General features: G+C 53.0%; 10 protein-coding genes across 10 annotated transcripts; 6 read left to right on the forward strand and 4 right to left on the reverse strand.

The window, feature by feature from the left end:
• Positions 1-1,641: 1,641 nt before the first annotated feature.
• Positions 1,642-2,976, forward strand: CCMA1212_005093 (uncharacterized protein; the record flags this gene model as incomplete). The annotated part of the gene is made up of 3 exons (XM_073702371.1): positions 1,642-1,786; positions 2,059-2,849; positions 2,941-2,976. 3 exons carry the CDS (start codon positions 1,642-1,644, stop codon positions 2,974-2,976), a joined length of 972 nt encoding a protein of 323 aa, XP_073558939.1.
• A 425-nt stretch (positions 2,977-3,401) lies between these two features.
• CCMA1212_005094 (Protein phosphatase 1 regulatory subunit SDS22) lies at positions 3,402-4,824 on the reverse strand (the record flags this gene model as incomplete). The annotated part of the gene is made up of 4 exons (XM_073702372.1): positions 3,402-3,418; positions 3,475-4,353; positions 4,443-4,693; positions 4,820-4,824. The coding sequence occupies 4 exons, from the start codon at positions 4,822-4,824 to the stop codon at positions 3,402-3,404; spliced, it is 1,152 nt and encodes a 383-aa protein (XP_073558996.1).
• Positions 4,825-5,254: 430 nt separating this feature from the next.
• CCMA1212_005095 (Protein ABHD13) lies at positions 5,255-6,537 on the forward strand (the record flags this gene model as incomplete). The annotated part of the gene is made up of 2 exons (XM_073702373.1): positions 5,255-5,741; positions 5,798-6,537. 2 exons carry the CDS (start codon positions 5,255-5,257, stop codon positions 6,535-6,537), a joined length of 1,227 nt encoding a protein of 408 aa, XP_073558997.1.
• A 1,134-nt stretch (positions 6,538-7,671) lies between these two features.
• On the forward strand, positions 7,672-8,650 carry CCMA1212_005096 (uncharacterized protein; the record flags this gene model as incomplete). The annotated part of the gene is made up of 3 exons (XM_073702374.1): positions 7,672-7,865; positions 7,920-8,332; positions 8,415-8,650. The coding sequence occupies 3 exons, from the start codon at positions 7,672-7,674 to the stop codon at positions 8,648-8,650; spliced, it is 843 nt and encodes a 280-aa protein (XP_073558998.1).
• Positions 8,651-9,704: 1,054 nt separating this feature from the next.
• CCMA1212_005097 (Protein CSN12-like) lies at positions 9,705-11,374 on the reverse strand (the record flags this gene model as incomplete). Its single annotated transcript, XM_073702375.1, has 6 exons — positions 9,705-9,788; positions 9,887-10,301; positions 10,355-10,416; positions 10,471-10,696; positions 10,750-11,042; positions 11,096-11,374. The coding sequence occupies 6 exons, from the start codon at positions 11,372-11,374 to the stop codon at positions 9,705-9,707; spliced, it is 1,359 nt and encodes a 452-aa protein (XP_073558999.1).
• Positions 11,375-11,908: 534 nt separating this feature from the next.
• Positions 11,909-12,930, forward strand: CCMA1212_005098 (60S ribosomal protein L20-B; the record flags this gene model as incomplete). The annotated part of the gene is made up of 5 exons (XM_073702376.1): positions 11,909-11,912; positions 11,936-12,254; positions 12,275-12,470; positions 12,536-12,712; positions 12,772-12,930. The coding sequence occupies 5 exons, from the start codon at positions 11,909-11,911 to the stop codon at positions 12,928-12,930; spliced, it is 855 nt and encodes a 284-aa protein (XP_073559286.1).
• A 928-nt stretch (positions 12,931-13,858) lies between these two features.
• On the forward strand, positions 13,859-14,548 carry CCMA1212_005099 (uncharacterized protein; the record flags this gene model as incomplete). Its single annotated transcript, XM_073702377.1, has 1 exon — positions 13,859-14,548. The coding sequence occupies one exon, from the start codon at positions 13,859-13,861 to the stop codon at positions 14,546-14,548; it is 690 nt and encodes a 229-aa protein (XP_073559287.1).
• Positions 14,549-15,874: 1,326 nt separating this feature from the next.
• CCMA1212_005101 (uncharacterized protein) lies at positions 15,875-16,751 on the reverse strand (the record flags this gene model as incomplete). The annotated part of the gene is made up of 2 exons (XM_073702378.1): positions 15,875-16,631; positions 16,696-16,751. The coding sequence occupies 2 exons, from the start codon at positions 16,749-16,751 to the stop codon at positions 15,875-15,877; spliced, it is 813 nt and encodes a 270-aa protein (XP_073558924.1).
• Positions 16,752-17,477: 726 nt separating this feature from the next.
• Positions 17,478-19,122, reverse strand: CCMA1212_005102 (uncharacterized protein; the record flags this gene model as incomplete). The annotated part of the gene is made up of 5 exons (XM_073702379.1): positions 17,478-17,583; positions 17,637-18,754; positions 18,812-18,888; positions 18,949-19,023; positions 19,086-19,122. The coding sequence occupies 5 exons, from the start codon at positions 19,120-19,122 to the stop codon at positions 17,478-17,480; spliced, it is 1,413 nt and encodes a 470-aa protein (XP_073558922.1).
• A 649-nt stretch (positions 19,123-19,771) lies between these two features.
• On the forward strand, positions 19,772-25,260 carry CCMA1212_005103 (Telomere length regulator protein rif1; the record flags this gene model as incomplete). Its single annotated transcript, XM_073702380.1, has 3 exons — positions 19,772-19,780; positions 19,990-23,055; positions 23,107-25,260. 3 exons carry the CDS (start codon positions 19,772-19,774, stop codon positions 25,258-25,260), a joined length of 5,229 nt encoding a protein of 1,742 aa, XP_073558923.1.
• Positions 25,261-25,469: the final 209 nt, after the last annotated feature.

Raw genomic sequence — 25,469 nt, forward strand, 5'->3', positions numbered from 1 at the left:
TTTCATGCTCCCGGCGTCTCCACCAACTGGGTTCTGAAGAGACCATCGTCACCACAAGCAGCAAAAAGGGACGAGGGCTTTTAGGAAGATGATGCAGAGGCAAAACGGTCGTGGACAAGAGGATCGGTGGAAATACCCGCCGTATCAACAACCCCCAACAACCAACAACAATGTTTACCCGTCTTATCTCCTCGCCCCAATTCCTTGTCAACGTCCGAGTCAAGTCATCACAGCAACAAAGTTCTCACGTCCAAAATTCTAGTCCGTCCGTGTTCGTACGAAAGTACCATCACACACAAAATTTCATACAAAGCAACTCAGATCGTCTCTGAAGTTGTCATCACAAAGCGTCGGTCCGCGAACAACAACTAGAGGAGCAAAGAACCACAAATAGAGCGGCAACCAACCGGACAATTAGCCGCATCCTGGGTCCCCTGCGGAGTCTTTCTCCAACGGCGGGCAATTTAGGCTAAATCGAGTTTGCTCCTCTTCCCCCCCCCAACCTGATCACCCGGGTGGAGTATCGAAGACGGGTTCTCTTTTCGAGAAAGCCAAAGCCTCGACTTGCGCTGTCCAAGGTGAGCGAGTTGTAAACCAACCAACCAAACCGTTTGCCGAGAGCCCATCATCATGGTCAGATCATGTTCCCCCTTTTGCCCCCCTCCCATTTCCGTCTAATCTCCAGAACGGAATGAGGCCTTTGTTGGTATTACGTAGATGAAGCCATCACCGCAGAGCACGACAAATCAAAGAAAAGAAACCAGAGTGATATTCGAGAACTTGAAGTTGCCGTGGCTTCATACCTTGCGTGAGGTCTAACCCTGCCACCATCGTCATCGTCATCGTCATCCAGCCCTCAGAGGTGCATAGAGCCGCCGTCAAACGCTTAAACGCACTAATAGGAGCGCAGAGCGAAGAACCCTCCGAGACAGCTCCAGTCTTTCTCCGTTACAACTGCATCCTACAGACTCCGTAATGTAGGAACATGACATGCTTCCCCCCCACCTCATGTGAGGAACGACGACAAGATGCCCTTGAGCCCAAGCCATACGATAGTCCATCACTATACGGGCCGGTTAGATCTGCTAGTTTTGGCTACCCGCCCTCCTGCATATCGGCGGCAAAAAGGAAAATCAAGGCTGGTCCCTGTCTGGGTCCGACGGATCATTATGGGCTGGGAGCCTTGTTTGTGCTGCTGGCCTTTGGCTGGGAGGGAACCCTCGATATCTAGACTCGTCCGTCCATCCATCCATCGATCCCAACGGGTCCCCAGCTGACCCTCAAGCCTGTTCCTACTTGGCAGACTAGCCCCGAATTCCCACTCCATAACCACTCCGCTCAGGTGTTTTAGTCGGGAGAGAGATACGGGAATCCCCTAGGTACGGTAAAGTAGGTTTGCGCCGCATCATAGCAGGAGGCAAGGCTGCCGACTAGTATCGTACCAAGAGCGGCATCCCGGCCATGCGGCCCCGAGCGAGCCTCCTCTCGTGTGGAGTTCGAGCGCTGTGCATAAATAAGGCCGGGACGCCTTCCTCTTGCTCCTCCCCGTTCCTCTACTTCCTATCCGATCACGCTCCTCGCCCACGGCTTCACACGAAGTCTTCGCTCCGCTGCTTCTCGTCGACACACAAAACAGGCACGATGGCGTCCCCCACGATCAAGCTCAACAGCGGATATGACATGCCCCAGGTGGGCTTTGGCCTCTGGAAGGTCGACAACGCCGTGTGCGCGGATACCGTGTACAACGCCATCAAGGCTGGATACCGCCTGTTTGACGGTGCTTGCGGTGAGTATTTTGAACTCTCTATGATGAGAGAGAGAGAAAGGGAGAAAAACAAAGCGCCTCTGTTTCTCTCTCCCTCTCTTTGTCTGCCCCTCATCTCATCTCATCTCATCGAGCTTTCTCACAGGGGCGTCTGTCTCTTCTGCCCCTCCCCCGCTCTTCAACCCCCCCCCTGCGGGGGAATGTCACTTCAACACCACCAAAAAAACAGCACAGTATCAGCCACACCAAACAACAACAAATCGCTAACGCATTCAACTCTTACCATGGTATAGACTACGGCAACGAAAAGGAGTGCGGCGAGGGCGTCGCCCGCGCCATCAAGGACGGCCTCGTGAAGCGCGAGGACCTCTTCATCGTGTCCAAGCTGTGGCAGACGTTCCACGACGAGGACAAGGTCGAGCCCATCACGCGCCGCCAGCTGGCCGACTGGCAGATCGACTACTTCGACCTCTTCCTCGTCCACTTCCCCGCCGCTCTCGAGTACGTCGACCCCAGCGTGCGCTACCCGCCGGGTTGGTTCTACGACGGCAAGAGCGAGGTCCGCTGGAGCAAGACGACGCTCCAACAGACCTGGGGCGCCATGGAGAAGCTCGTCGACAAGGGGCTCGCCCGCAGCATCGGCGTGTCAAACTACCAGGCCCAGTCCGTCTACGACGCCCTCATCTACGCCCGCATCAAGCCCGCCACCCTCCAGATCGAGCACCACCCTTACCTCCAGCAGCCCGACCTCGTCAACCTCGCCCAGACCGAGGGCATCGTCGTCACCGCCTACTCCTCCTTTGGCCCCACGGGCTTCATGGAGCTCGACATGCCTCGCGCCAAGAGCGTCGCGCCCCTCATGGACAGCCCCGTCATCAAGGCCGTCGCCGAGAAGCACGGCCGCACGCCCGCCCAGGTCCTCCTGCGATGGGCCACCCAGCGCGGCATCGCCGTCATCCCCAAGACGTCTCGTCCCGAGGTCATGACCCAGAACCTCGACTCTACCAGCTTCGACCTCGACAGCGAGGACCTGGCCAAGATTGCCGACATGGACTTGAACATTCGGTTCAACAAGCCTACAAACGTGAGTTCTTGTGCCTCCTTTGTTCGACTGTTCACTCGTCGTTTCCTTTTGTATTCGTTTGTTGCCTTGCTAACAGTCTTGCGTCTCGCAGTACTTCTCCGCCAACAAGCTCTACCTCTTTGGCTAAACTAGGAAACGCTCGAGAAACAAACAAAGAAATAAATAGAAATAGAAAAAAAAAAAAAAAAGGAATTTCCAAATCTCCCTGTGCTTGTAACTCTTGCGGGTGTTTATGAGCATCATGATTTCATTGTTTTTTTCGTTCAAGAGATATTAGTTTGGCGGGCAGACTGTCTGTTATAGAATACAAACAAAACATTCCGGACTACGGAAACCGACACAACCCCTTGTTTCCTCTTTCACACGCTTTGTCCGCCATAAAACATCAGATGTGAACAAAAAAATTCAAAAGCGCAACCGCTTACATTGTTCAAGTGAACGATGTGCATCAAATGTAACCTGATTGACGCCGTAAAATCCCCCCCAGAGAGGCCCGTCCCGCCATCGTATCCCCCAAAATCAAACGTCGCAATATTCTCCCACACCACTTCTCTATACTCTCACGAATGCTGAAGCAAGTTAGAAGAAAAGTTCTCGCCAGTGTGTTCAGAGTGGAATAACTTACTAGCATCAATTTGCTTGACCTGTGGCAATGCCAGCCGGACCTTGTTCCTGTACAGAGCAGGGCCGCGAAGTTGAAGAGGGTTCCCCTCAAAATACACCGTTGTCAATTCCTCCTTGTCCTTGAGCTCCCTCTCTACCTCGACAAAGTCACCGAGCTGGTTGTAGCTGGCCCACAACTCCTCGAGGTCCTTGAGGGGGCCGACGCCCTTGAGGCTCTTGATCTGATTGTTGGAGATCTCGAGAATTTGTAGCCCGGTATTGTTCTCAATGCCTTCCAATGACTCGAGAGCGTTGTGGGCAATGTAGAGCTCCTCCAGTTGAGGAACCTCCTTGAGGGGAGACAAATCTCGGATACGGTTGGACTGGATACTGAGGAGGCGCAGCTTGGGCAGCCCGCCAAGCCCTGTCAGCTCCGTAATCTTGTTCTTCGCCAGCCACAGCTCCTCCAGGTTCTTGAGGCTGTCGAGGTTCTGAATCTCTCGGATGCGGTTGGAGCCGAGCTCCAGTGACTTGAGCTTATCAAGGCCTTCCAATCCCTCGATCTTGCTGATCTTATTAGCGACCAAGAAAATCTCCTTCAGATTCTTCAAATGGTTGATGTGCTTGATGTGCTTGATCTTGTTGAAGCTGAGGTCGAGGCTTGTGAGCTTCGTGAGTTTGTCCAGACCCCGGATGTGTGAAATCAGGTTGTCGTATAAATCGAGCTCTTCCAGCGTATCGGCGAGGCTGTCGAGGCTTTCGATGTCTTGGATGAGATTCTGCCGGAGACAGATGCGAGCGACGTTCTTGAAGCGCTCCAGCCGCAGGGCAGACAGTGACGAGATGCGTGAGTGCGAGCACATGATTTCTTCGGCTTCGGAATCCTCGCTATCGAGCAGATCTGTCATGGAAATCGTACGTCAGCTCTATTTTGCCACCCCCCACCCCCTTCAAGGCATCGACGACGTCTTCTAGTCATCATCAACTTACTCTCGTCTGCTCGAATCTCCTCGCCCTGCAGCACATTGCTGTCATCAGAGTACTCCGGGTCCGACAAGGCCTCGGGATTGCTCATGAGGGCCGACTTGGGGATGCGCAGCTTGCCATCCCATCCCTTGCTGTCTCTCAGCGACGGGCTCGGCTCGCCATCGATGCGAGGCGAGGGCCGGTCGTCGACGATGTCGATGTGAGCGGTGCCCTCGCTCTCCTTGTCTTTCTCGGGCTGCACATCCATGGTCGCACTGTCGATGACGGCAGATGGAAAGCTCGGGGCAAGATGCTCGTAGTAAAGATCGGTGGCTGTCTGGATTCGAGGCTCGAGCAGGTTTGTGTTGTCGCAGTTGTGTTTTGTGGAATTGTTGTGTCACCGCATGGTTTTGTAGATGGATGGACGAGTGAAACGGCTGCCTGCGAAGAATTGATGTAGGACCGTGTGCCTTTAATACCGACGTCAACGGGATAAGCTCCAAGGCTTGCAAGCCTGATGGATAAGGTATGGCGCTTTTTCCAGTGACGAGATACAGCCCAAGCCCACTAAAAGCATCCACCAAACCCAGTGAAAGCATTGGCGGCTTGAGGGCTGACGAGGGGCGGCAGGGATCAAACCGCATCTCGACTCCTCTCAATCAATGGTACCACGACTATTTCGTACCGATCAGCCAGATTGACGGCTGGGCATGTTGTTGGTTTCGGCTGCAAAGGCGACAATCCCTCCACAGCTCAGCCCCTACAGAAAGCCGTGGTCGAGCATGTTGTGAATGGCCAGCCAAGGCTTCTCTCCCGCAGCCCTGGGTTCTGCAGTAATGCGCCTCTCGTCTTCATCGCCTCCATCGATTGCGCATCTCAGACGGCTGGTCATCCATGTCACGACAAGGCAATACCGAACAGCTACGCCATGGACATATCAAGGGCGGCAATGCGTCGTCCAACATGGGTACAGGCACGGGCGAGGCATCGCTAAGAGGCATCTCCACGTTGGCAACGTATTGATGCCGCCGGCCATCTTCACCGGTCTCTTTCTCGCTCTCTGGTGCTACAAGTGCATCATGCTCGTCTTGTTCCAGAACGCCATCATCTACAACCCCTTCCTCCCGCCCAATGCCAGGAGCATGCAGATATCAGAGTTTGCTCGCCAATGTGGTGGCGTTGAATGGCGCGAGGATAGAATCAGATCTTTGGACGGCACAGAGATTGCGCTCTGTATAAGTGAGATGTCGTGTGGAAAAGAGAGTGCTGGTGCTGGCTCCTCAAAGCCACCAAAGACGCCAGTTTACATTTTGTACTTTCAAGGTTTGCCGCCATAGCTCTTCCATTGCAAAACTTCAACCGACTGAGTCGTGGTCCAGGCAATGCTTCGTCTCTTCCCCCTCGACTGCCGGATCTCTCTGGTGTCTTGCGCCAGCTCAAGGCGGCGACCGAGGGACAGGTTCACTACACCATGGTATGCCTCAGCTACAGAGGGTACTGGACATCCCACGACCGTCCTTCTGAAAAAGGCATCGACTTGGATGCGGAGGCGGCACTCCGATGGATTACGAGGCTCCATCGTGAGAGGTACAAGGATGCACAGGCAGCGCCCATCACCATTCTCTGGGGGCAGAGCATCGGATGTGGCTTTGCAACGAATCTAGCAGCCAAGACGCAAGATGGCGACAATCTACCAATCAATGCCCTGGTGTTGGAGACGCCGTTCACGAATACCCGTGCAATGCTCGAGGCACTCTATCCGCAAAAGTGGCTGCCGTATCGTCACCTCTGGCCGTTCCTGCGCAACCACCTCGACAGCTGGGCAAACTTGGGCTTGATAGCCGCCAAAGCCCACAGGCCGGAGGTATACATAGTCGAGGCGGGCAAAGACGAGCTCGTGCCCTCTGACCACGGCCGCCTTCTCTATCAAAGGTGCCAGGAACTCCAGTTATTTGCAGAGCTGCACACCGTCAGCGGAGCTCTCCACAACGACGTGATGGTGAAGAGACAAGGCAAACAGGCCATTGCACAATCTATCGCCTCGGCTGTTTCGCGGGCGCGGGAATCCTCTGACGATCAGGTGCAACGCTTGTCTGGGCTGGCAAAAGGCAAAACTTGAGCGTGAAGATTGGGCTCGGATGTTATACTTTGAAGCTTGAGCCGATAAGTCGCACTACGGCCACGACTTCTCGTCAAGGCAAAGTCTGCGCCCGATCCACACACCAACAACTCACACGGAAGGTCTTTGCCGGTCCTCGCTGGCGTACCAGGAACCCAGATGCAACGAGGCCTGTACCATGCAACCACAGGCAAGCCATGATCCGCTGGCGCAATGCACGGCCCAAGCGTGCGGCTTGGAGGAAGCCGATGGGTTGCGATACTCTGGCTGTTGTGAAGATTAGATGGGGAGTCCAGAGTGTCAGAACAACTTCCGCCTTGGTCGGCATCGGATCCTCTCTCAAATTGGCGGCGATTGCATCCAGATATCTCCAGGTTCATCAATATGAGTTTCTTGCAACTTGCAACCTCAAAAGGTTCCGATCTTGTAGGCTCCATTGCTGTGCTGCGCTATCATGCAATCCTGCAGGCTGGAGCCCGGATGCCTTGCACGGCTCCAGGCACCGCACGGCTCTCAAGCTTCTGAAACAGGCTGTCTGCTGCTCGCCACCATTCCTCTGCCGGCCAGAACCCCCCTTATCTGCAAGTATACCCCCCCTTCTTTGCTCTGACTCGACAGGTTCAACAAGGATCCTTGGTCATCGGGCTGTGAATCCGTGTGAATCCGCCTTGGCCGCCCCAGAGCCGGTCGATACAAGTGCCGCCTAGCATCACGTGCTTTCGCAGACTTTTGGCGTCGCACAGTAGCGCACTGTAAATTGACTGTGCCACATCTGACGCGAAGTTAACCGAACGGACGCGTTGGTGTCATCCCATTATCACCAACCCTGCCTAGACCGCCTCACTAAGGGATTTGGGGGGTGTCCGTAGGCAGCCAGCGCCTTTCTATGGGCTTGGGTCCCATCTCGTATAAAAGCATGGCATCCCCCTCGCTTTGTGCGCAAAAAACCAGCATCGTCTCGCTTGGTGCCTTGTGAAACTGGTTCCTCGCAGCGATCGACTCGCCTTTCTTTCTTCCATGGTTCATCTCTTCGGGCTATGAGCATCCTGCGCAACTCGTTTCATCTTCATTGATGGAATCTGCATCATTACTTCATTAATTCCTCTTCCATTCTCCTTCTTCTACGGGCCCACCATGTTTTCTCAGCGGTACGAGTCCTCCAGCCGGAGCTTTTCCAAGGGCAGCTTCTCCAAGGGCCACAAGGTGTCCAAGTCCAGCTCTTCCTTCAGCAAGGACAGTGGCATCTCCAAGAAACGCCATGAGTCTCGCCATCGAAGAGCAGCTACTGCTTCCTCTGCTGCCCTTGGCGAGGACGTCATGATGACTAGGTAAGCCATTCACTCCCTTGCCATCGATGAACCATATACTGACACGGCCTCTAGCAACCTGAGCCCTTCCATCGTGACCCTCGTTGTCGGTGCCGAACAGCGTCTCTTCGCAGCCCACGAAAACGTCCTCTCCTCGAGCCCCTTCTTCGACAACGCCATGCGGAACCTGTACACCGACCCCGCTGCGAAGAGAATCTCGCTTCCGGACGAAGAGCCTGAGATTTTCAGCTCGGTGCTGGAGTTCATGTACAAGGGAGACTATTATCCTCGCTTGGTGCACAACAAACGGCGGGATTCGTGGGAATTGGAACCCATTGTCAGTGACGACGACAAGAGGGCCGCGGAGAGCACAGTCTACCATCATGGAGTCGACGGGGATCTCCTCAAGGACACCGTCATCTACTGTGCCGCTGAGCGATATGGTCTAGACGAATTGAAGAAGCTGGCTCTACGCAAACAGGGTCTCCGTAAGTTCCCCCTTGCCTACATCTCACCCCCCTTCCATGTCAAGTCTAACACATTTTTTCTTTCTTTTTTCTTTTTTTGCAGGATCAGGCATCCAGTGCAGCACCATCTTGGCCTCGGCCAGATACGCATACGCAAACACTCCCGAAAACGACTCCAAGCTGCGAGCGCACTACTTGGCTCTCATCATTCGGTCCCGTAGCACCTTCAAGCGAAGCGGCACCATGCAGCTCGAGATGTTCAACGGAGGCACCCCGCTCTTCTTTGACCTGTTTGTGGCCCTGTGCAATCATGTTGACGATATTTCGTCTTCACAGTAGGTATTTCTTGCTGTTGTTTTACTCGTCTTCACTTCTATTTCCCTGCTGATTGCTATGGGATTAACGATGGAGAAGACGATCTACTCGCCACATGTGATTTCCTTGAGCCCCCTGTTCTTCAGAGGGGCATTATACTTTTCTAATTTTCTCACCCGAAAGACGCTACCAGCTCAAATGACACAACTCAAACGACCGAAAAGACTGATCTATAATGTCCTTTTTTCTTCCTTTTACCTTCCTCATGAGTATCCCCCCTCTCTCCATGTACCATCATCCCTCTATTACCTTGGCCAGCACATGCTGCGGCCTGTTTTTCCTATCTATTCCGTTAGAGCTTGAAGAAAGATGACAATGTTTCAAATTACGATTTGTTGGTCTTTTGTAGAGGGGGGATGAACAGGCTTTACTCTAGATTGAGTTGAAGATGAGATCGCAAGACTGGCTCGCGTTAACGAAGGCATCGAGAGTTCCTAAAGAGTCACACACAGTATTCGCGTATTCGCCTTTGACTGTTGAGATTGGGCTTACATTGAAACGAGACACTTCTCTCTGTGTACCAAAGAAGGAATCCCCTTCGTACCTTGGCTAATAAATTAGCTCTTCTATGTGGGTTCAGCAGAACACTGTGAAGTAGGTGGTATTGTATGGGATAAAGTGCCAAGCGTCTTATCCGCCAGACATTCTCCTGGGCTCATCCTAATGGAGGGACCACATCATGGGCTTCCTCGGTAGGAGCTTCGAGTCCTCAGGGAAGTGAGTCATTAGTCTAACACAAAAAGTGATCAGGGAATGGTAGCAGCGGAGGGTGTGCATATGGGTTCCACGCGACCACCATTTGTAAGGTGAACTTGGCCAAACACTCTGCCTATTATAGCAGGACATCTTCGCTAGCTAATATTCGATGCACGCCACAGTAATCAGGAGTTCAATAGAGCTAGCAAGCCATGCAGCCTTCGCCTGTGCCAGCCATTCAGTCTTCCGCTCAAGGATTATGCAGCTTAGTGACTCATGAATGAGACTCGGAGAATAGAATGGTTCATCAGGGCAGCCTCTTTCAGACACCAGTGCCCGGGAAGGCACCTTTCTTGGATAACACCACGATGCCTCGTTCGCGGGCAATGTAGCCTTTCATCAAATCCTACGCCAATGTTAGCACTAAAGACTTGATGAATCCGCAGCCAGGTGATGAAGGCATTGCCTCCTCGAAGTGAACAACAAGAACGCTGTGAACCATACCTTGTAGATCATGTTCGCTAACAAGCACTCAACCTCATCAGTGTCAATCAACTCCCCACCACTTCCCATGCAGATGGCCGCACGAAATTCTGCGACGGGTACTCGCGTGCGGCGCACTGGCGTGGTTTCGCCCTCTTTGAGCTCGTCGAACCCTCCAGCAACAAAGACTTTGCGTAGCAGATTTCGCAAAGCAATGTCGCGACCACGCTCAAGCGTCAGGTAAATGCGTCTCTTGACGAACTCGTCTTCACCTTCCTGCAATGCAAGGTCAAAGGCGCGGAGGTCACCCTTTCTGATGCATTGGGCTAGCGGGAGGAAGAGCTTTTGTAGGCGTGGGAACGGCTCCAGGAGTGCCTTTGTGGGCAATACGTGGCTGGTGAGAAGACGGCATGGAATGAGGTAGGTAAGTATCCGTCTACATATTGTTAGCATTGCGATGACACGACGTGACGAAGGGGGAAAACGCACTCCAAGTTTGGCTTGGCGTCTTTGTGGCAGAGTTCCCATGCCTCGGTGAGATGTTTTTCGGCCTATGGGTGTCGTTAGTGAGTTCGTGCCTCTGAAGGCTGGGCGTTTCTCCTTACCTCGACATAATTCTCCTCGAGGAAGAATAAGACACCCTCGTAAAACTTGAAAGTGACTCGCTGGGACTTTGGAAAAGCTGACAATGGCGGCATATCTCCCTTGTAGGCGCTCAATGTCTTCAGGATAGTTCTTGAGAGAGAGGCAGAGTTCAGCTTAAAGTATGTCTTGAACAGCAGGTTGATGATGAAGTAGATGCCCCATTTCCTCGACTCTTCTAACGGCGCCCTGGATTCAATGTCAGCATCACCTAGGATAGACTGAGGAGATAGGAAACAAACCTGTCATTCAGACATAGGGTGAATATCCTCTTGAGGTGCTGCTCGCAATCCCTCAACTGGCCTTGCTTTTCCGTCTCTGGGTCAAAGTCATCCTGCATCAGCGATGCTCCCGCAGAATTGTCGCCAAGGTTGCGGCTGCGCTCCGTATCGGATTTGATGGCGAATAATCTCAGGTATTTGCCCACCATATACAGGCAGGGAATCGTCCATGCCTCGAAGCCAAAATTGTTGTATCCTCGGATCAATACGGATGTCAACTCCTTCCATGATTCATAGACCTTGGTCCATGTTGACTGTCCCAATGTCAGTATTTTAGCTGCATGTCAGTCATCAGAACTCATGTTACCTTGCCATCCTCTCCTGCAATAATGTCCCCGACGGCGTTCCAATATGCGGCATACACCTCCACCCAGCCTTTGATCTCCTCGTGATCCAGACTCCTAGACGCATTTGACTTGATCCAATGCTTGATGTCGCCTTTGATGCTGTGCGCATTGCTGCTCTTCCAAACTGACCTGAGCCGCTGAGGGTGGTCTGCTGGGGAAACTGGTGAGAGTGTTGCCGCGAGCAGATATCCATTCTGCTCAGCATGGGCTTTCGCAAAGCCCTTGAATAGCTCGTTCATGGCGGCGAGTTGCTGGTTCGAAGTCAGGCTCGGTTGGCAATATTAGATCCGCGTTACGTCCAAGTAGAGTGGGATCAACCTGTAGCTTTCAAACACTTCTATTCCACGCTGATGCAAGATGGGCAAGGGATCGAAAAGCCAGTCCAGCGTTTGTTGATATCGCCCGAGACTCTTTCCGTACCACAGAAGAAGCTCCTACGCCATTTCACCCATCTCAGCAATGCCGTCACGGTACGTACCCTTTAGCTCTCTTTTCGGGATGAGGTAAGCAAGACCGGCTTGTGATTCAGCACGTGATTTTGTTCGGAAATCTCATGGGGCTGTGGATCTAAACGTTGACCAATCGCTGTGGAGGTTAAAGCCCTGCGCCGAGTTTGGTGCTCAACCCTCTCCACTCACCCGCACACAAAAATTATCGCTGCATCACCTCTAACTTGACAATCTTCAAATTTCGCGATTTGTCGAGGACACCACAGTCACAGTGAGTCGCCAGGAGACTTCGTCAAATATTGTACATACTAACGATCATTCCAGATGGGTAAGGATATTCTCCATCACCAGTTCACCATTTCGAGAATGCGCGTTGTTGGGGAGGACTTTGGGAGCCGTCGAGTTTCGTCACGAAATCAGCAACCGACCGCCAGCTTCGGAACTGGAAATTCGAATTCCCAGCCGATCGATTGAGGATCGATAGCACATCGCTTCGGAGAGAAAGAATTGGGCTCGACATCGACAATATCACGACCATGAAGAGCAAGGAAGCTTACTGTGGAAGATCTTTCGAAAACGAGACGCAAAAACTTTTCGGCGACAAACAACAACTTGGGCACGAGACTACCGACAACGCGCATTCGACGGCATTCATCCATCAGAAATCTCTGTCACCTTGGATACTAACAGAACACAATCAGGTCGCCTTCAAGAGTACGAGGTCATCGGGCGCCACCTGCCCACCGAGGCCAACCCTACCCCGGCCATGTACCGGATGACCATCTTCGCCCCTAACGAGACTGTTGCCAAGTCCCGTTACTGGTACTTCTTGCGTGGTCTCAAGAAGGTCAAGAAGGCCACCGGTGAGATCGTCAGCATCAAGGCGGTATGTGGAGTCCGATTCCAAATGTTGGACAAAAGAAGCGGCGACTGACGGAAGGGAAATCCTAGATCCACGAGAAGCACCCCGAGAAGGTCAAGAACTTCGGCATCTGGCTGCGATACGACTCTCGCTCCGGCACTCACAACATGTACAAGGAGTACAGAGAGCTGTCCAGGACCGATGCTGTCGAGTCCCTGTACTCCGACATGGCCGCCCGCCACCGTGCTCGCTTCAGGTCCATCCACGTATGTTACACACGGCGTCGATACAGAAGGCACGAGCTGCGTTGCTAACAATCTGCCAGATTCTCCGTGTTGTCGAGATCGAGAAGACCGCCGACATCAAGCGCCCCTACATCAAGCAGCTGGTTACCAAGAACCTCAAGTTCCCTCTCCCCCACCGCATCACCAAGACCAGCACCCAGAAGCTGTTCAGCGCGAAGCGACCATCCACTTTCGCTTAAGAATGTTATTGGTTTTGAGGACGGTTGGGCTAGGTTCTGCGGGTGTTTACAACGGATCATGGAAATATCACTGCATTTGCTCGTTTAAGAAGAGCATTGAATGAACCAAAAATCAGAACACGGTGTAGATTTTATGACGCAAGAAAAGTGATTGTTTCAGGGTTTATTTCAAAGGGTTTCTCTGTCGATGGCAGACAACCACTATTTCTACACAAAATGTGTGAATCGTCGGTCTCATTCTGATATTTCATGGAGAGGACATCCGAAGTACCCAGGTGAATGCCTCGAGCTCTACAATGCAAGCCACGGACCTTTCAATATCACAAGCAAACATGTCAAAACCTCCTTCCTTGCCTCCAATAGCGATTCTTCGACCACTCAGCGTCATAACCGCCCTGGACTAAATATGCTTATTCTTTCTGACAAGTGATAGCAGTCTGTTCCTGTGAACCATCGAAAAACAACCGGCAGTCGTTCCAATTCGGGCTCGCCGACTGGCGCGGAGCCGGCGAAGAAGTTTTCGGCCGACCAACCTTTTTAGGACGTCCCATCTGCAATTGGAAGCCCGCCTTTAAACGGCCCAAGACTGCCGAAGAAGCCAGAGTCAGAGCTTTCAGAAACTCGTATGGCACAATATGGGGAATGATGCCGCTCTCAGCTAGCAATCCGGTGTCAAGCCGGTGTGACTCACGCCAATGAACGAGGCTGAATATATCTCCAGAGCAGAAGGACCATTTGCTTCAAGTAAATATAAACTAATTCTAGCCCATTCTTTGTATCGCCCTTCCCGCATGACGATATCTGCCTCGTGCTTCAGCTCAACAGCTCAACAGCTCATCGAGTCTTCTTCATTGGCCACTACCACAGCTTCCACCATCTGCACAAAACCACTTCTCAGTCGAACTCCTCACGAGAAACCATCCTCACAATGGCACAACCCAGCAATCCTCCCACTCCCCTAGAATGGGTCACAGTGAAAACCACCCTCCCCAAAACCCCCTACCCTCCCATGTCCGCCCGGAAGCCCATCCAAACAGAACGCCTCATCCTCAGGCCCTACGCCGCCACCGACCTCAACGACTTCCACCTCCTCCGCATACAGCCCGAGGTCATGAAGTGGACATCCCAAGGGAGGCCCGACCCAGACCTAGCCCACACCGAAAAGATCCTCGCCAATCGCCTACCGGGAACCGACGCCGGCGAAGCGGCGTACGAGTTCGCCATCTGCTGGGCCGAGACGGGCGAGATGATTGGCACGGGAGGCTCGCACATGCGCGAGGGCGAGCTCGGCTGGCCGGTCATTGGCTACATGATCCGGTCCGAGTTCTGGGGCAAGGGCCTCGCGACGGAGCTCGTGACGGCGGTGCTCGAGGCGTACTGGGCGCTTCCCCGGGAGGAGGTCGAGATCAAGGTGGAGAGGAGCACCGTTGAGGGCAGCGAGGACGAGCCACAGCTGGAGAGGATCACGGCCGTGACGCTGGATTCTAACGGGCCGAGTCAGAATGTGCTGCGGAAGCTGGGGTTCAAGCTTGTGAGGAAGTGGGAGGAGGAGGATCCTAATAATCCGGGCGTGATGGAGCTGCTGTATGGCTTTTCTCTGCAGACACCGAACGTGTAAGATGGGTGAGAGACGATAGACTTGTATATTGCACTTTGGAAGCCGAGCGTTTGCAAAGTTGAACTCTTAGCGATATAGATATGACGGATAATGGATTACACCACACACTTAGATGTAAGAGGGACATGTGTAAGGGATGGACTGGAGAATGGGAGCGACATCTGTTCAGCATACTGCAAGTAGGCTTGCTCAAGAGTATCCTTTATCTCGGCTTAAAGTCTGACTAGCCGAACATCATGAACGAACGAGTTATATGGTCCGTCATATTTTAGCATTCCGAGCCGGGGGCTTCTCTGTTCGAGTCATCTCGGCTTCACTTACGGCTTTACTCACGGCTTGACCAAACGGAATCAACATACAAAATCCGCTCGGCTGCCTCGGTCACCCTGCCGAGCTCGACGGGCGCTAACGGTTTGAAAATGAGATCGTGAGGACATATGTATCGGCTTTTGATAACACCAGAGCTTTAGTTTGTTTGTGTAAAATTCGACAATACACATACACCAGCGCCTCTGGCCTGCCGTGAAGATGCATGTGGCCAGTCACTCATTGCATGTCGGAGGAAGGCTAATAGCTCACACAGGAATTTCACTTAATATACGCTCCTCTGCTTTTGCCTCATTGGCAGACTCAAACAAGCAAAATACAAAAAGTATAGAAGTCACCAGAATGCAATTGAATCTCATCGGAGTGATGAAACTTTTATAAAAAAAAAAATGAAAAAAGAAGAAGAAGAAGAAGAAGAACTGTCCCAAAAAAAAAAAAAAATATATGCCATGCGGCCTGTGTGGATCGAACACACGACCTTCAGATAACAGGTGATTGAAGTTTAGAGGCTTCAGTCTGACGCTCTCCCAGCTGAGCTAAGGCCGCAAGCTAATTGGTTGAAAGATCGGCTTGCTAATTCTGCTTGTGAAGGGGATCCTACCATTCAATCGCCGCAGAAGATGGCATTGCTGAGAACAAGGGTGTGGATCATCCTACACCTGCCAGAGGCGAACAAAGACAGATGCACCAGTGCTTGTTCGCTTGCTCAAACGGTTTGTTGTTACGTGGGGATAAGAGTCTTCGCGCTATAGGAAGCAATTCATGCGTCTCGGCTTGCTCGGATGGATTTCCGCCTTGAATAGTAGATGACGGAGCTTTGCCTTTGACGCAAAGAAAGAAACTCAGCGGTTCTCATTCATGGCCCATATGCTTCCCCTTACCCTGAATCGAGTATGGGGCGTCGAGCACGGGGAATCTACCACATCTTTCACAACCACACTGATTCGCATGCCTCGCAATATACCCTCCAAATGAAAGCCGACGCGCACACTCCCGTCATCACTTTTTGGCTTTCTTTTCATATGCCTCAAGCAAATTCCTGCAATTGGCCAGGTTCTTCTTCGGCTCCCACGTGTTGTCCTTGCTGCTGTAGCCCTTCCACTTGACCCTGAAGAAATGCTCCATCGTTTCCTCGTCAATCATTGAGTCGACAATCTGCTCGACCTCCCACTCCTGCTTTGACGCTTTGCCACCAGCGGCGGCCGCCTTGGCTGGCTTTGCTGCCTTGGCTTCCTTCGCAGGCCTTCCCCTGCGCTGTGTTGCCGCCGCCGTCTTCACTGCTGCTGTCTTGGTCGTGGCCGCCGTCTTGGCTGCCGCCGCCCTCGCAGGTCGTCCAGGTTTCCGAATCGCGCCTTTCGCGTCTGTCCTTCCCTTTGTGCGCAGCTCCCTCTTGGCAGAAGCTGAAGCTCCCCGAGTAGTCTTAGCAGCAACAGAAGCAGCAGCAGGCTTTTCCTGCGCAGGTGCTGAACGAACTCGCGTCGACTGCCTTGCTCCAGAGGAAGAAGACACCGGCGTTATCTCCTTACTAGCTTTGGTAGGCGCTGTGTCTTCCGCCTTTTCTCCCGCCCCATTGGACTGTCTGGCGAGTGAAGAGCGCGTCGAAGATCTGGCTGACTTGAACTTTGGCGAGACTGGCGAGCGGACCAGTGAAGCTAATCGACTGGCTGAAGATACCTCGGACTCTGCTGGTGAATGCGCAGAGTGAGATGGTGAGATGTGGTGACTGGAGGCATTCGACCTGGCATCCTCAAAGGACCTGATCCAGAAACGTCAAAGATGAGGAATCAGCTCATTATAGGTGGCATCGCGCTTCTTCTTACAGAGGAAAGAGCTCGCCTGAGTCTACGTCTTCGGGATCATCAAAGAACCGGGGCATGGCTGATGGTGGTGTCCTTGTAGGGTTGAATGGAAACGCGTCAAAGTTGAGCAATCTTTGGGGCGGGGAGTGGCCAAAAGGCTCGAGAAGAGAGAAGGAAGGTGAAAAACGCGTAAAGAAGGTTGTGTTGACAGATGCTTTCATCCGTTGCTTGGAAGAATGTCAGTTCATGTGAAGTATGTATGCGGTCACGTGGTCACCTTTACGGCTCTTATTCTTGGGAGCTCATCTGTTTGCGTTGGTGATTCAAGCACTTGATTAGGCCATTTTTCGACCTCAGAGCAGTTAATGGAACCGCAAAGTCTGAACAAACGATGTAGAATTTCTGCAATTGTTGCATGCGCAAGGATTCCCCGACACGTGTGGTGCGTGTGGTCATTCACTGAAAGCGCAGAGGATTGACAAGTTGAACCTGAACACAAATGAGCCGTCGCCTGATAGAATTATGTCTAATGGTAGTCAAGGCTGCCAGCTCATTTGTTCCAATTCGACTTCTGGAAATCGGGAATAGAGGGAACAAGATGGCGATATTAGTCGATTGCGTGCCCATACACAGCCCATCAAGCAGTGACTCCATCTCATTAGAGTAGTTAGCTGCACATAACCAACATCAAGCCCATGCCGCCCGCAATTATAATACAACTTCAAGCTATCTCATGTCACTATGCTATCAACAGAAGAGTATTAGGTGCTCGTGTCATGCCCATCTCACGATGTGAGACACGCTCAGTCAAGCTCCTCGACCTCATCGTCGCCAAGGTCTCGGAATTTCCCTTCTCGCAAAGCCTGCGCAACGGGATTTTCGACGTCGATGACGCCAGTCTTCTTGAGTCTGGAAGCGAACTGTTAGTTGTTTGATCTTGGCCTGTGAATGAGAGAGCATACCGTTCGAAGAGCACAAACAGTCTCTCCGCCTCGCGTAACTTCTCATCTTCAGTCATGGGAGGCATCTCTGCGACCTTCTCTTGATCCAGGAACTGTCCTGTAATGGGATTCACAAGCCTCTGGGCACCTGTAGAGTCGCCGGCATTGAAGGCTGCTGACGCACTTCCAGGAATCGGCACGTTGTTTTGGAATAAAAAGCCGGAGGCAAACCCGTAACCGACGTTTTCCACAAACTTTGACGGATCCTTGTCTGATAGATTGAAGAGAAGGTGGGCGATGACGTCCCGCAGGGAGGGAGTTAACGGATTGGTCGAGTTTTTCAATAATCTTGCCGAAAGTGTCGTGCCTTTTCCGAGAACCGATTGTCTGTCCTCTGCGGTTGGCAGCAGCTTGCTGCTGATGAACTGGCGCACTGGCTCGGGAGCATTCTCGTGAACTTTGAGTATCGTGCTGACCAATGGGGTGACGGTAGCCTCGAGGTCAGAATCATTGTAAAATGCCATGGCCGCATCGAGGAGAGATATCAGTCGAGCCGCGACCTTGTTGGGGTCAGAGCTGGGATAGAAGGCCTCTCGATTAGAAGGGGTGGAAATGTCGAGGTTGATCAAGGTATTGACCAAAGGTCCGAATGGCGAGTCGAGCGGATTAGAGGCTGGAATGTCTTGCTTCCAGAGGAGTGTAACAATGTGTGGAACGGCCGCATTGAACCGGGAAACTTGATCCTTGGCGAAGTGAGTGACGTTGAACAGGAGCTTCAAGGTCTCGGCGAGCGCCATCTCTTCCATGGGCTGCGGCTGTGAGGGCTTGATCTCCACGAGTTTGGCATGCCGGCTCAGGTTCTCCGTGATATTCTCAGCAAGGTTGTGCTCGGTAATGAGACTAGCCAAATGCTCCTTGGTGCCGTAGGTGGACAGCAGTAGGATGCGTGACTTGAGAAACTCGTCATCCCAGTTGTCAGTCTTGAGTCCCTCGCAGGCCTTTACAGCGAAGCCTTGGTCCACGAGCATCCGTCTCGTTTCAGGCTTGAGCAGCATCGAGTTTGCCACAACCCTCAGAGCCGCTCGGGCTGTGTCGCTAGACGAACTGTCAAAGCCATACCGTAGAAGCATAGAAATGCCCTGGCAGGGGTCAGTCTGGAGTCATCGCGCAAAACTTCTTTGGACTTGGATGCAAACCTCTTTGGTGAAGATGGGATCTGCATTCCGAGGGTCGCGCCCGTAGATCTTTAGTTCTTCCAGAGCCTCATCTCGTTCTAAGAAGCAGTCAGTATATCACGCCGCTGTACCCAAGCAGAGCGCTCCCATTGACAAACCTTTAGGGGATAGAGAGCCCTTGTCAAGATCCTCGGTGAGTTTGTTTACCAAATCTGTCACCGCTTTGAGTTTTGCTGGACAGGATATGGTCAGGTACAAAAAGTCTCGAGTCTTGTTCGGTTGCTGGGAAACTCACCAGGACCAGTCGCCGTGCCCAGTTGGAAGTTGGACATGGCGAAAACGGGCGAGGCTAGAGACGATCCAAACTGCGCGTAAAAGATGGGTAAGGAGTACTGTTTCAGAGGAGAACGGTCAAGCAATGAAGCCGCCGTAGTCTATAGAATCGTGTTTTGACGGGTCGCCACCGGGTTACAGCTGGTTGGTGATAAGAATCATGGGAAGGGATTGGGAGATGGTGGAGGAAAGAAGAGGAGACCATGTATGATGAAGCAAAGACAAGAGTCTGACAATGTCCGCAAAATTCAGGCCACGGATCACAGGTATGAGATTAATAAGATGAGGCAAGGCCAGCCTATCGTTACAGGCATTTCCCCGAAGCAGGGTTTCAGCTGAACTATCAAGAGTTGATCTATCGCTGTCGTATTTCGTACGTCTTCCATCCCGTGCTATGATGTCTGGAGTGGACAGCTCTCTTCTGGCTGCGATTGGCCATGGCCATGAAGTCAGCGGATCCGTTCAGTGGCAATGGCGCATCTTTGCAGCGGAGATTGGCGATAGGCGACGTGCAGCTCCGGTTCAGTGGCAGGCCGCTGGCTTATAGGGGTTAATACCTCTGTAGTGGGGGTTTCAGCGCTAAGACGCGTGTCTGAGCGTGTCTGGGGCGTGGTCGCGTCTGGCTTAATTGAATTGTCGGTAAAATTCATGGGCCGTGTCACTCCGTACCTCCTCCCAGCTCGTCGCAAATCCATCTGGCCGTCATGGCAGCGAGGCGGCCCGTTTGATGAAGTTTCTGACCCTCTGCTCCTCTTTCTCTGTTTGAGTATTGACCTGGTTCCCTCCTCCTCCCAGGTCGACGACTCCGCGGGATCCCAATGTCGAGCGGGCCGCGCTTCTTCCCTGGCCGATTCACTGCTGTCTAGATCGCCGACAGCCGCAAGGCAGCCATGGCATCTTCAGCAGCTCCGGCTCCAGCATCCAACCTCGAATCGCTGCCACCGCGACCCCCGACGCCTCCCAGAGAAGCAGGCAAGGAGAGCGACCCGACCGTCAAGACGATCCTGAGCCGCGCCTCCTCGTCCGATCCCCAGGACAGCCTCCAGACCCCTCCAACCGCCAACACTCCGACGTCGACCGATGTGACCGCCTCCCAGTTGATGTCAAGCCGGACAAGGAAGAGGGTTGTCTGGTCGGCGCATACCGAGTACAAAGATCCAGTCGACTACCGATCAATCGAAAGGCTTCACAGGTCCTCCCCGATCTCCGTTCCTTCGCCCGCCTCCAAGCCTATCAAGGGCATTCTCAAACCGTCCCCTTCTCCGAATCCACTCGTTTCGTCCGGTTCCGAATTTGACCTGGTTTTGGGCCAGCCCAACATCATCGAGATGTTGGACTCGACAATTAAGCAGCTGGCTGGTGCCGATCGCGACTCGAAGCTCGATGCCTACATGACACTCTCGAGGGCCTTGAAGGCTTCCAACAATCTCCCTGACCGAGTTGCCTTGCAAGACAAGATGAGCCTCTTCATGCACTTCATCCAGCGTGACATCACGTCCAAGAACGACACTGGAGCTCTCGACAACTCGATGGTCAACCACGCCCTCACGCTGCTCGCCACCTTCCTTCACTTCCCTGCTATTGCGTCGACCCTCACCTCCGACTTTGGCATATTCATCGTCGACCACTCTATCCGCGCGTTCGAAGACGTCAGCTCCCCGAAGGACGTTGTGCGGCATCTGATGCAAGTCATTGCCTTTCAAAACTTCTCGCCCAAGGTCATGACTTCGGATCGAGTGGGACGGTTGGTCGCTGCGCTGCATCAGATCGAAAACCACCTCAAAGGCAAGAGCATCGTCATGAGCCGGATACATATATATAAGCGGCTCGTCAAACAGGCACGCTTGCATATGGTTACCCATTCGAACTGGCTCAAAGATATGCTTCTGGATATGCTGAGCACCATCAAGGATATTCGAGCTCAGGCAATCAGCCTCGCGACCGAGGCCGGATTTGCTCTCCGGTCCGAGAAGCAGCTTATGCGGAAAGCCAGCGAGATTTTCCAGACAGCCAACGAGGATCAAACCTACGTCGAATATTACATCAAGAGATTGCAGGATATGCTCAAGGACAAATCAAGCGCCTCGGCCGTACCGCAGATATGGAGTGCCATCATTCTTTACATGCGGTGCCCGCTAGAAAGATGGCAATACTATGGCCCTTGGCTAACCCTCGTCCAGTCTGCCTTCAACTCAGCAGATGCGACTACGAAGCAGGAAGCAAACTTTGCCTGGAATCGGTACATCTACCTTACCTTGGCTGATAGCAAAGCCAGCCCAAAGGTTCTAGGGACCCTCTGCCAGCCTCTTTTGAGCCAGCTACGAAGACGGGCGAACCCAAGACAGTTGGAAGAGGCCGTCAGGCTGCAGAGAACCGTCATTGGCGGGGTTTGTAACTTATACTACTATGCATTCGCTCCAGGGAATGATAAGCTCTCCCTCGATTCGACATGGGAAGTTACCGTTGAGCCAGTCTTATCCCAGCTTGTTGATCTGGATGGTAAGCCCGAAATTCCGGGAGACTGCCTCATGCAGGCCGGCCGTATCTTGACAAGTCTCTTGGACGTGGCTACACCTCGTATGTGGAGACAGGATCGTATCATGGAGCTCCCCCCTGCGAACCCTGATGAGCTGCCACCCTTGGATTCGAAATGGGTGAGGCGAAACTGCGACAAAGTCTTTGGGACGGCTGGCCCTATTCTGGGAAGGAGATTTCATGACTTGGCCAATAAGGAATCTTTATTATACCGTTTGTGGCATGCCTTCGTCGGGGCTGTCGCCGCGGCATCGGCCAAAGATATCAAGGTATCGGAAGATACAGCCAAGTTCTTTGCTCGCACATTTGGCTTGCTATCCATGATTTGGAGGACTGGCATACCTGCACACTCAAGCTTACCCATTCCAGCGTTCCTGGCAAGTATCCGGAATTTCATCGACATACTAGTCAAGGCGCTGGGGATGCTTCCCTTCACAGAAAAGAAACTGGCCATGACAGTAGGCGACACCTACCAATCTTTTGCAACACCCTCTCAGAACCAGGGTCGATCAAGCTCTCCAGGAACTGTCCGAACCCCTCTACATCATCTTTTCTCAATGCTGTCCTCCGCGCCGCCCGGCGTTGCTGATGACGAAGCTCTGTCCGAGTTCTTCCTTTGCGTCTTCGAGCCATTCTTCCACGGCAAACCAACCAAAGCCCGCCTGGAGCTCACACAGGAGCTCCTGCAACTACTGCCTCGAGACTCGCCATCTCCCTCTGGACCTTGGCTGCTAGCCGCACAAAACTTGTCTCTCTCATTGGACAACGAGGAGTCTACAAACAATCTGACAGGTAGCGGCAAACTACTGGGACCAAAGTATCGAGATATCGCTTCGCTGCTTGAGCGCGGTCTCGTTGGACATCCCCAGCTCCCGTCGGAACGATGGTTCTCGCTGTTTGAGCGACTTTCGCAACACGTTGCGCAGCAAGTCGGCGATGCCGGTCGTGCTCTCGTCGTTGTCGAGCCCCTGGCAAAGGCGTTGCTAGTCTGTCTTGAAAAAGGCGACACCCAGAAGCCATCTGCAACCATTCTCAAGGCGACTCGAGTCCTATTCGAAGTCGCCAAGCTCCCGCGTGATCAAACTGCTCTGATTACTGCGCGGCAACGGCTGTGGGGGACTTCCCTGACGGCTGCACGAGCAGGGACGCTGGATCCGTTTGACAACCTTTACAAACTCGGTAGCCAAGTTCTGCAGACTTTCTACAACAAGATGTCCGTCTTCGACTCCAACGGTGAGATTGTACCTTTGATGGAGAGCCTCGAAGGCTATCTTGTTGGATCTTTCTCTCAGCTAGGTGTCAAAGCCTTTACAAACTTCCAAACCGGCCTATGCTTATGGATTGAGGATGAGAAGTCACATTATCAGCATGACGAAGATTCTTCACTCTCAAAGACTGTAAGAACCACACGAGTCCCTACGCTGTTACCTTGTACTAACTCACAACAGCTCATCCGTCTCTGGGATCGTATATCTACCAAACTAGCAGGCCGAGGGCAGCTAACAGAGGACGAGTTCAGCCAGATGGAGCCAATTCTGACCTCTGCGTTCAAAAGCAAGCTCTCTGCCATTGTCGGCACGACGATAGAGCTGTGGAATGTGCTTGCTAAAGACGAAGAGAAATTGGCTTGCTCTGACAGCTTAAGATCAGTCGCTTCCAACGCTGGGTCAAGGAGACAACAGGTCTTGGTTGAGGCTGAGAAGAATGGCGGTGCATTTGGTGCCCAAGAGCCCTCTCTCAACCATCCGCCGGATGAACCCGGCCTTGTTGTGCTTTCGTCGAGTTCGTCTCGTTTGGGCAATCGGGCGGCTTCTAGTACAAGGGCAACTACCCGAATGTCGGCTCAGAAACGCCGCAAGGAGGAGACTCTCGAGACAAACCGCGCAAAGTCAACGAAACGGACGGGCACTTCCAAGCTCCGCCACGACAACTCCCAGGTCATGTTTACCCTCGTTCCATCATCATCTCCAGCTCCGGAAGACGGTTCTCAGCACCTCACGGAAAGACAAAAGGAGGTTCGGGAAAGGCAGCGTGAAGCCGAGCGTATCTATTCAGACATGCGAACAAGCTCCTCGCCTCCCCCCAGGGAAGGCTCGCCCAAACCCGCTGAAGCCTCAGCCCCTACTGAAAGTCACGCGGGAGAGACAACGCCGCGTCGTGCTACCTCCTTTGATAACCTGATCAGCTCAACGCCGACCCCTAGACGAGGCCAACTGATGCAGGTGGATGACAACGACCCCCCTTCCTCGCCGCCCGTACCTCGGCCCTACCCACTCCTTTCAGAGATCAAGTCTCGCTCTAGAATCGAAACCTCACTGGATAGCTGGGAATTCTCATCACCTCCAGGCTCGCCAGGCCCCAATGACCGAGAGGCAACATCGGAGGCCCAACTGCCAGGAGAGAAACCCGCAGACAAGGCCAACGATAAGGCGAAAACCAAAGCCAAAGTCGTCAGCATCAGCTACGAGAGAATCATTCCCTCCAGTTTCATTGAAGAGGAATCATCATCCTCGGACTTGACGGATCTATCGGACCGGGACGCATCACCCTCGCCGGAACCACCACGGCTTCCCGAAACGCCGACCAAGAAACGGTTGTTACGCGACGCTGCCCGCGTGGAGGACAGCCCGAAATCAGGTGACGACGAATTCGTCGATGCCAGGAGCAGCCCTGAAAAGCCACTCGTTCCGCGGGCCACAGACACGTCGTTTGCTCTCAGCGAGGGGGATGAGAGTCGGATGATGAAACTTGCAGAGGAACTCGAGTCGGGCGGCGGTGCTGTGCAGGACACCATTGAGGTGGTTGCAGATAGCTCCGATGAGCACCCCGAGGAGCCTCGGGCACCATCCCCTCCTAGGACGCGCAGGGCAGCTAAGCGCGCCAACTCTGGGGTCATTCCTTCTACTCCCGCGGGACCTGTTGATGACAGCGAGGGGGCGGGAAGCAAGAAGAAGAGGAAGCGGTCAAGGTCCCGGCAGAGCGAAGGCCGTTCGAAGAAGCAACGCTCAGAAACCCCCAAACCTGCAAAGGACGTTGAAGCGACCGTAGCAAGCGAGAAGGTATCCGAGGCTGCAGGTATGGAGACGAGAGGAAGTGCTCGAAGGCACCGCCAGCAGCGCCAGCTGGAAGACAACAACAAGAAGGCGGCAGTTTCTTCGAAGAAACGGTCAAGCAAGCGGAATAAGAAGCGGCGCGGCGGAGACACGGACGACGATGCGGCGTCGCAGCTGGTCAAGGAGACTGATGCAGCGGCTGCCGAGAGCCAGGAAGCGAGCGAGAATGCGGAAGACGAAGCATTGCCATCCACCCACGAGGAGCCGCGTCAGCAATCTCTAGAATCTATCGCGGCAGAGGTCGATGTCGTGATGGATGATGCTGCAGGGGCAGACGAGGCGGGAAGCGAGCCGCAAGACGCGGAGCAAGAGGAACAGAAGAAGAAGAAGGACATGGCTCTGACGATCATGGAGACGTTACAGAACAGCTTGGAGCAGCTGCGCCAAGTCGCGCTGCCTCGGAACGAAGTGTACAAGATGGAAGACGTGCTGATGGATCTGAAGCGCGAGCTGTTTGAAGCGGAGAGACGAGGTAGGCAGAGCTCCTAGGGCGGATGGGGAGGGGAGAGCATGAAAAGGATGATGATGTTTTTCTGTTACGAAACTTGCATAATGGACTGCATCGTCTACGGCGTCGAGAATATTTTCTCCATTGTCATTGATTTCTCAGGTTTGTTTGTTTCTGTGCTACATCGTTTCTTTTCTCTTTTTTTTTTTTTTTTTTTTTTTTTTTTTTTTTTTTTTTTTTTTTTTTTTTT

The sequence above is a fragment of the Trichoderma ghanense genome, assembly GCF_004382785.1.
Source record: "Trichoderma ghanense strain CCMA-1212 chromosome Unknown scaffold_5, whole genome shotgun sequence".
In the NCBI taxonomy this organism is placed as follows: domain Eukaryota; kingdom Fungi; phylum Ascomycota; class Sordariomycetes; order Hypocreales; family Hypocreaceae; genus Trichoderma; species Trichoderma ghanense.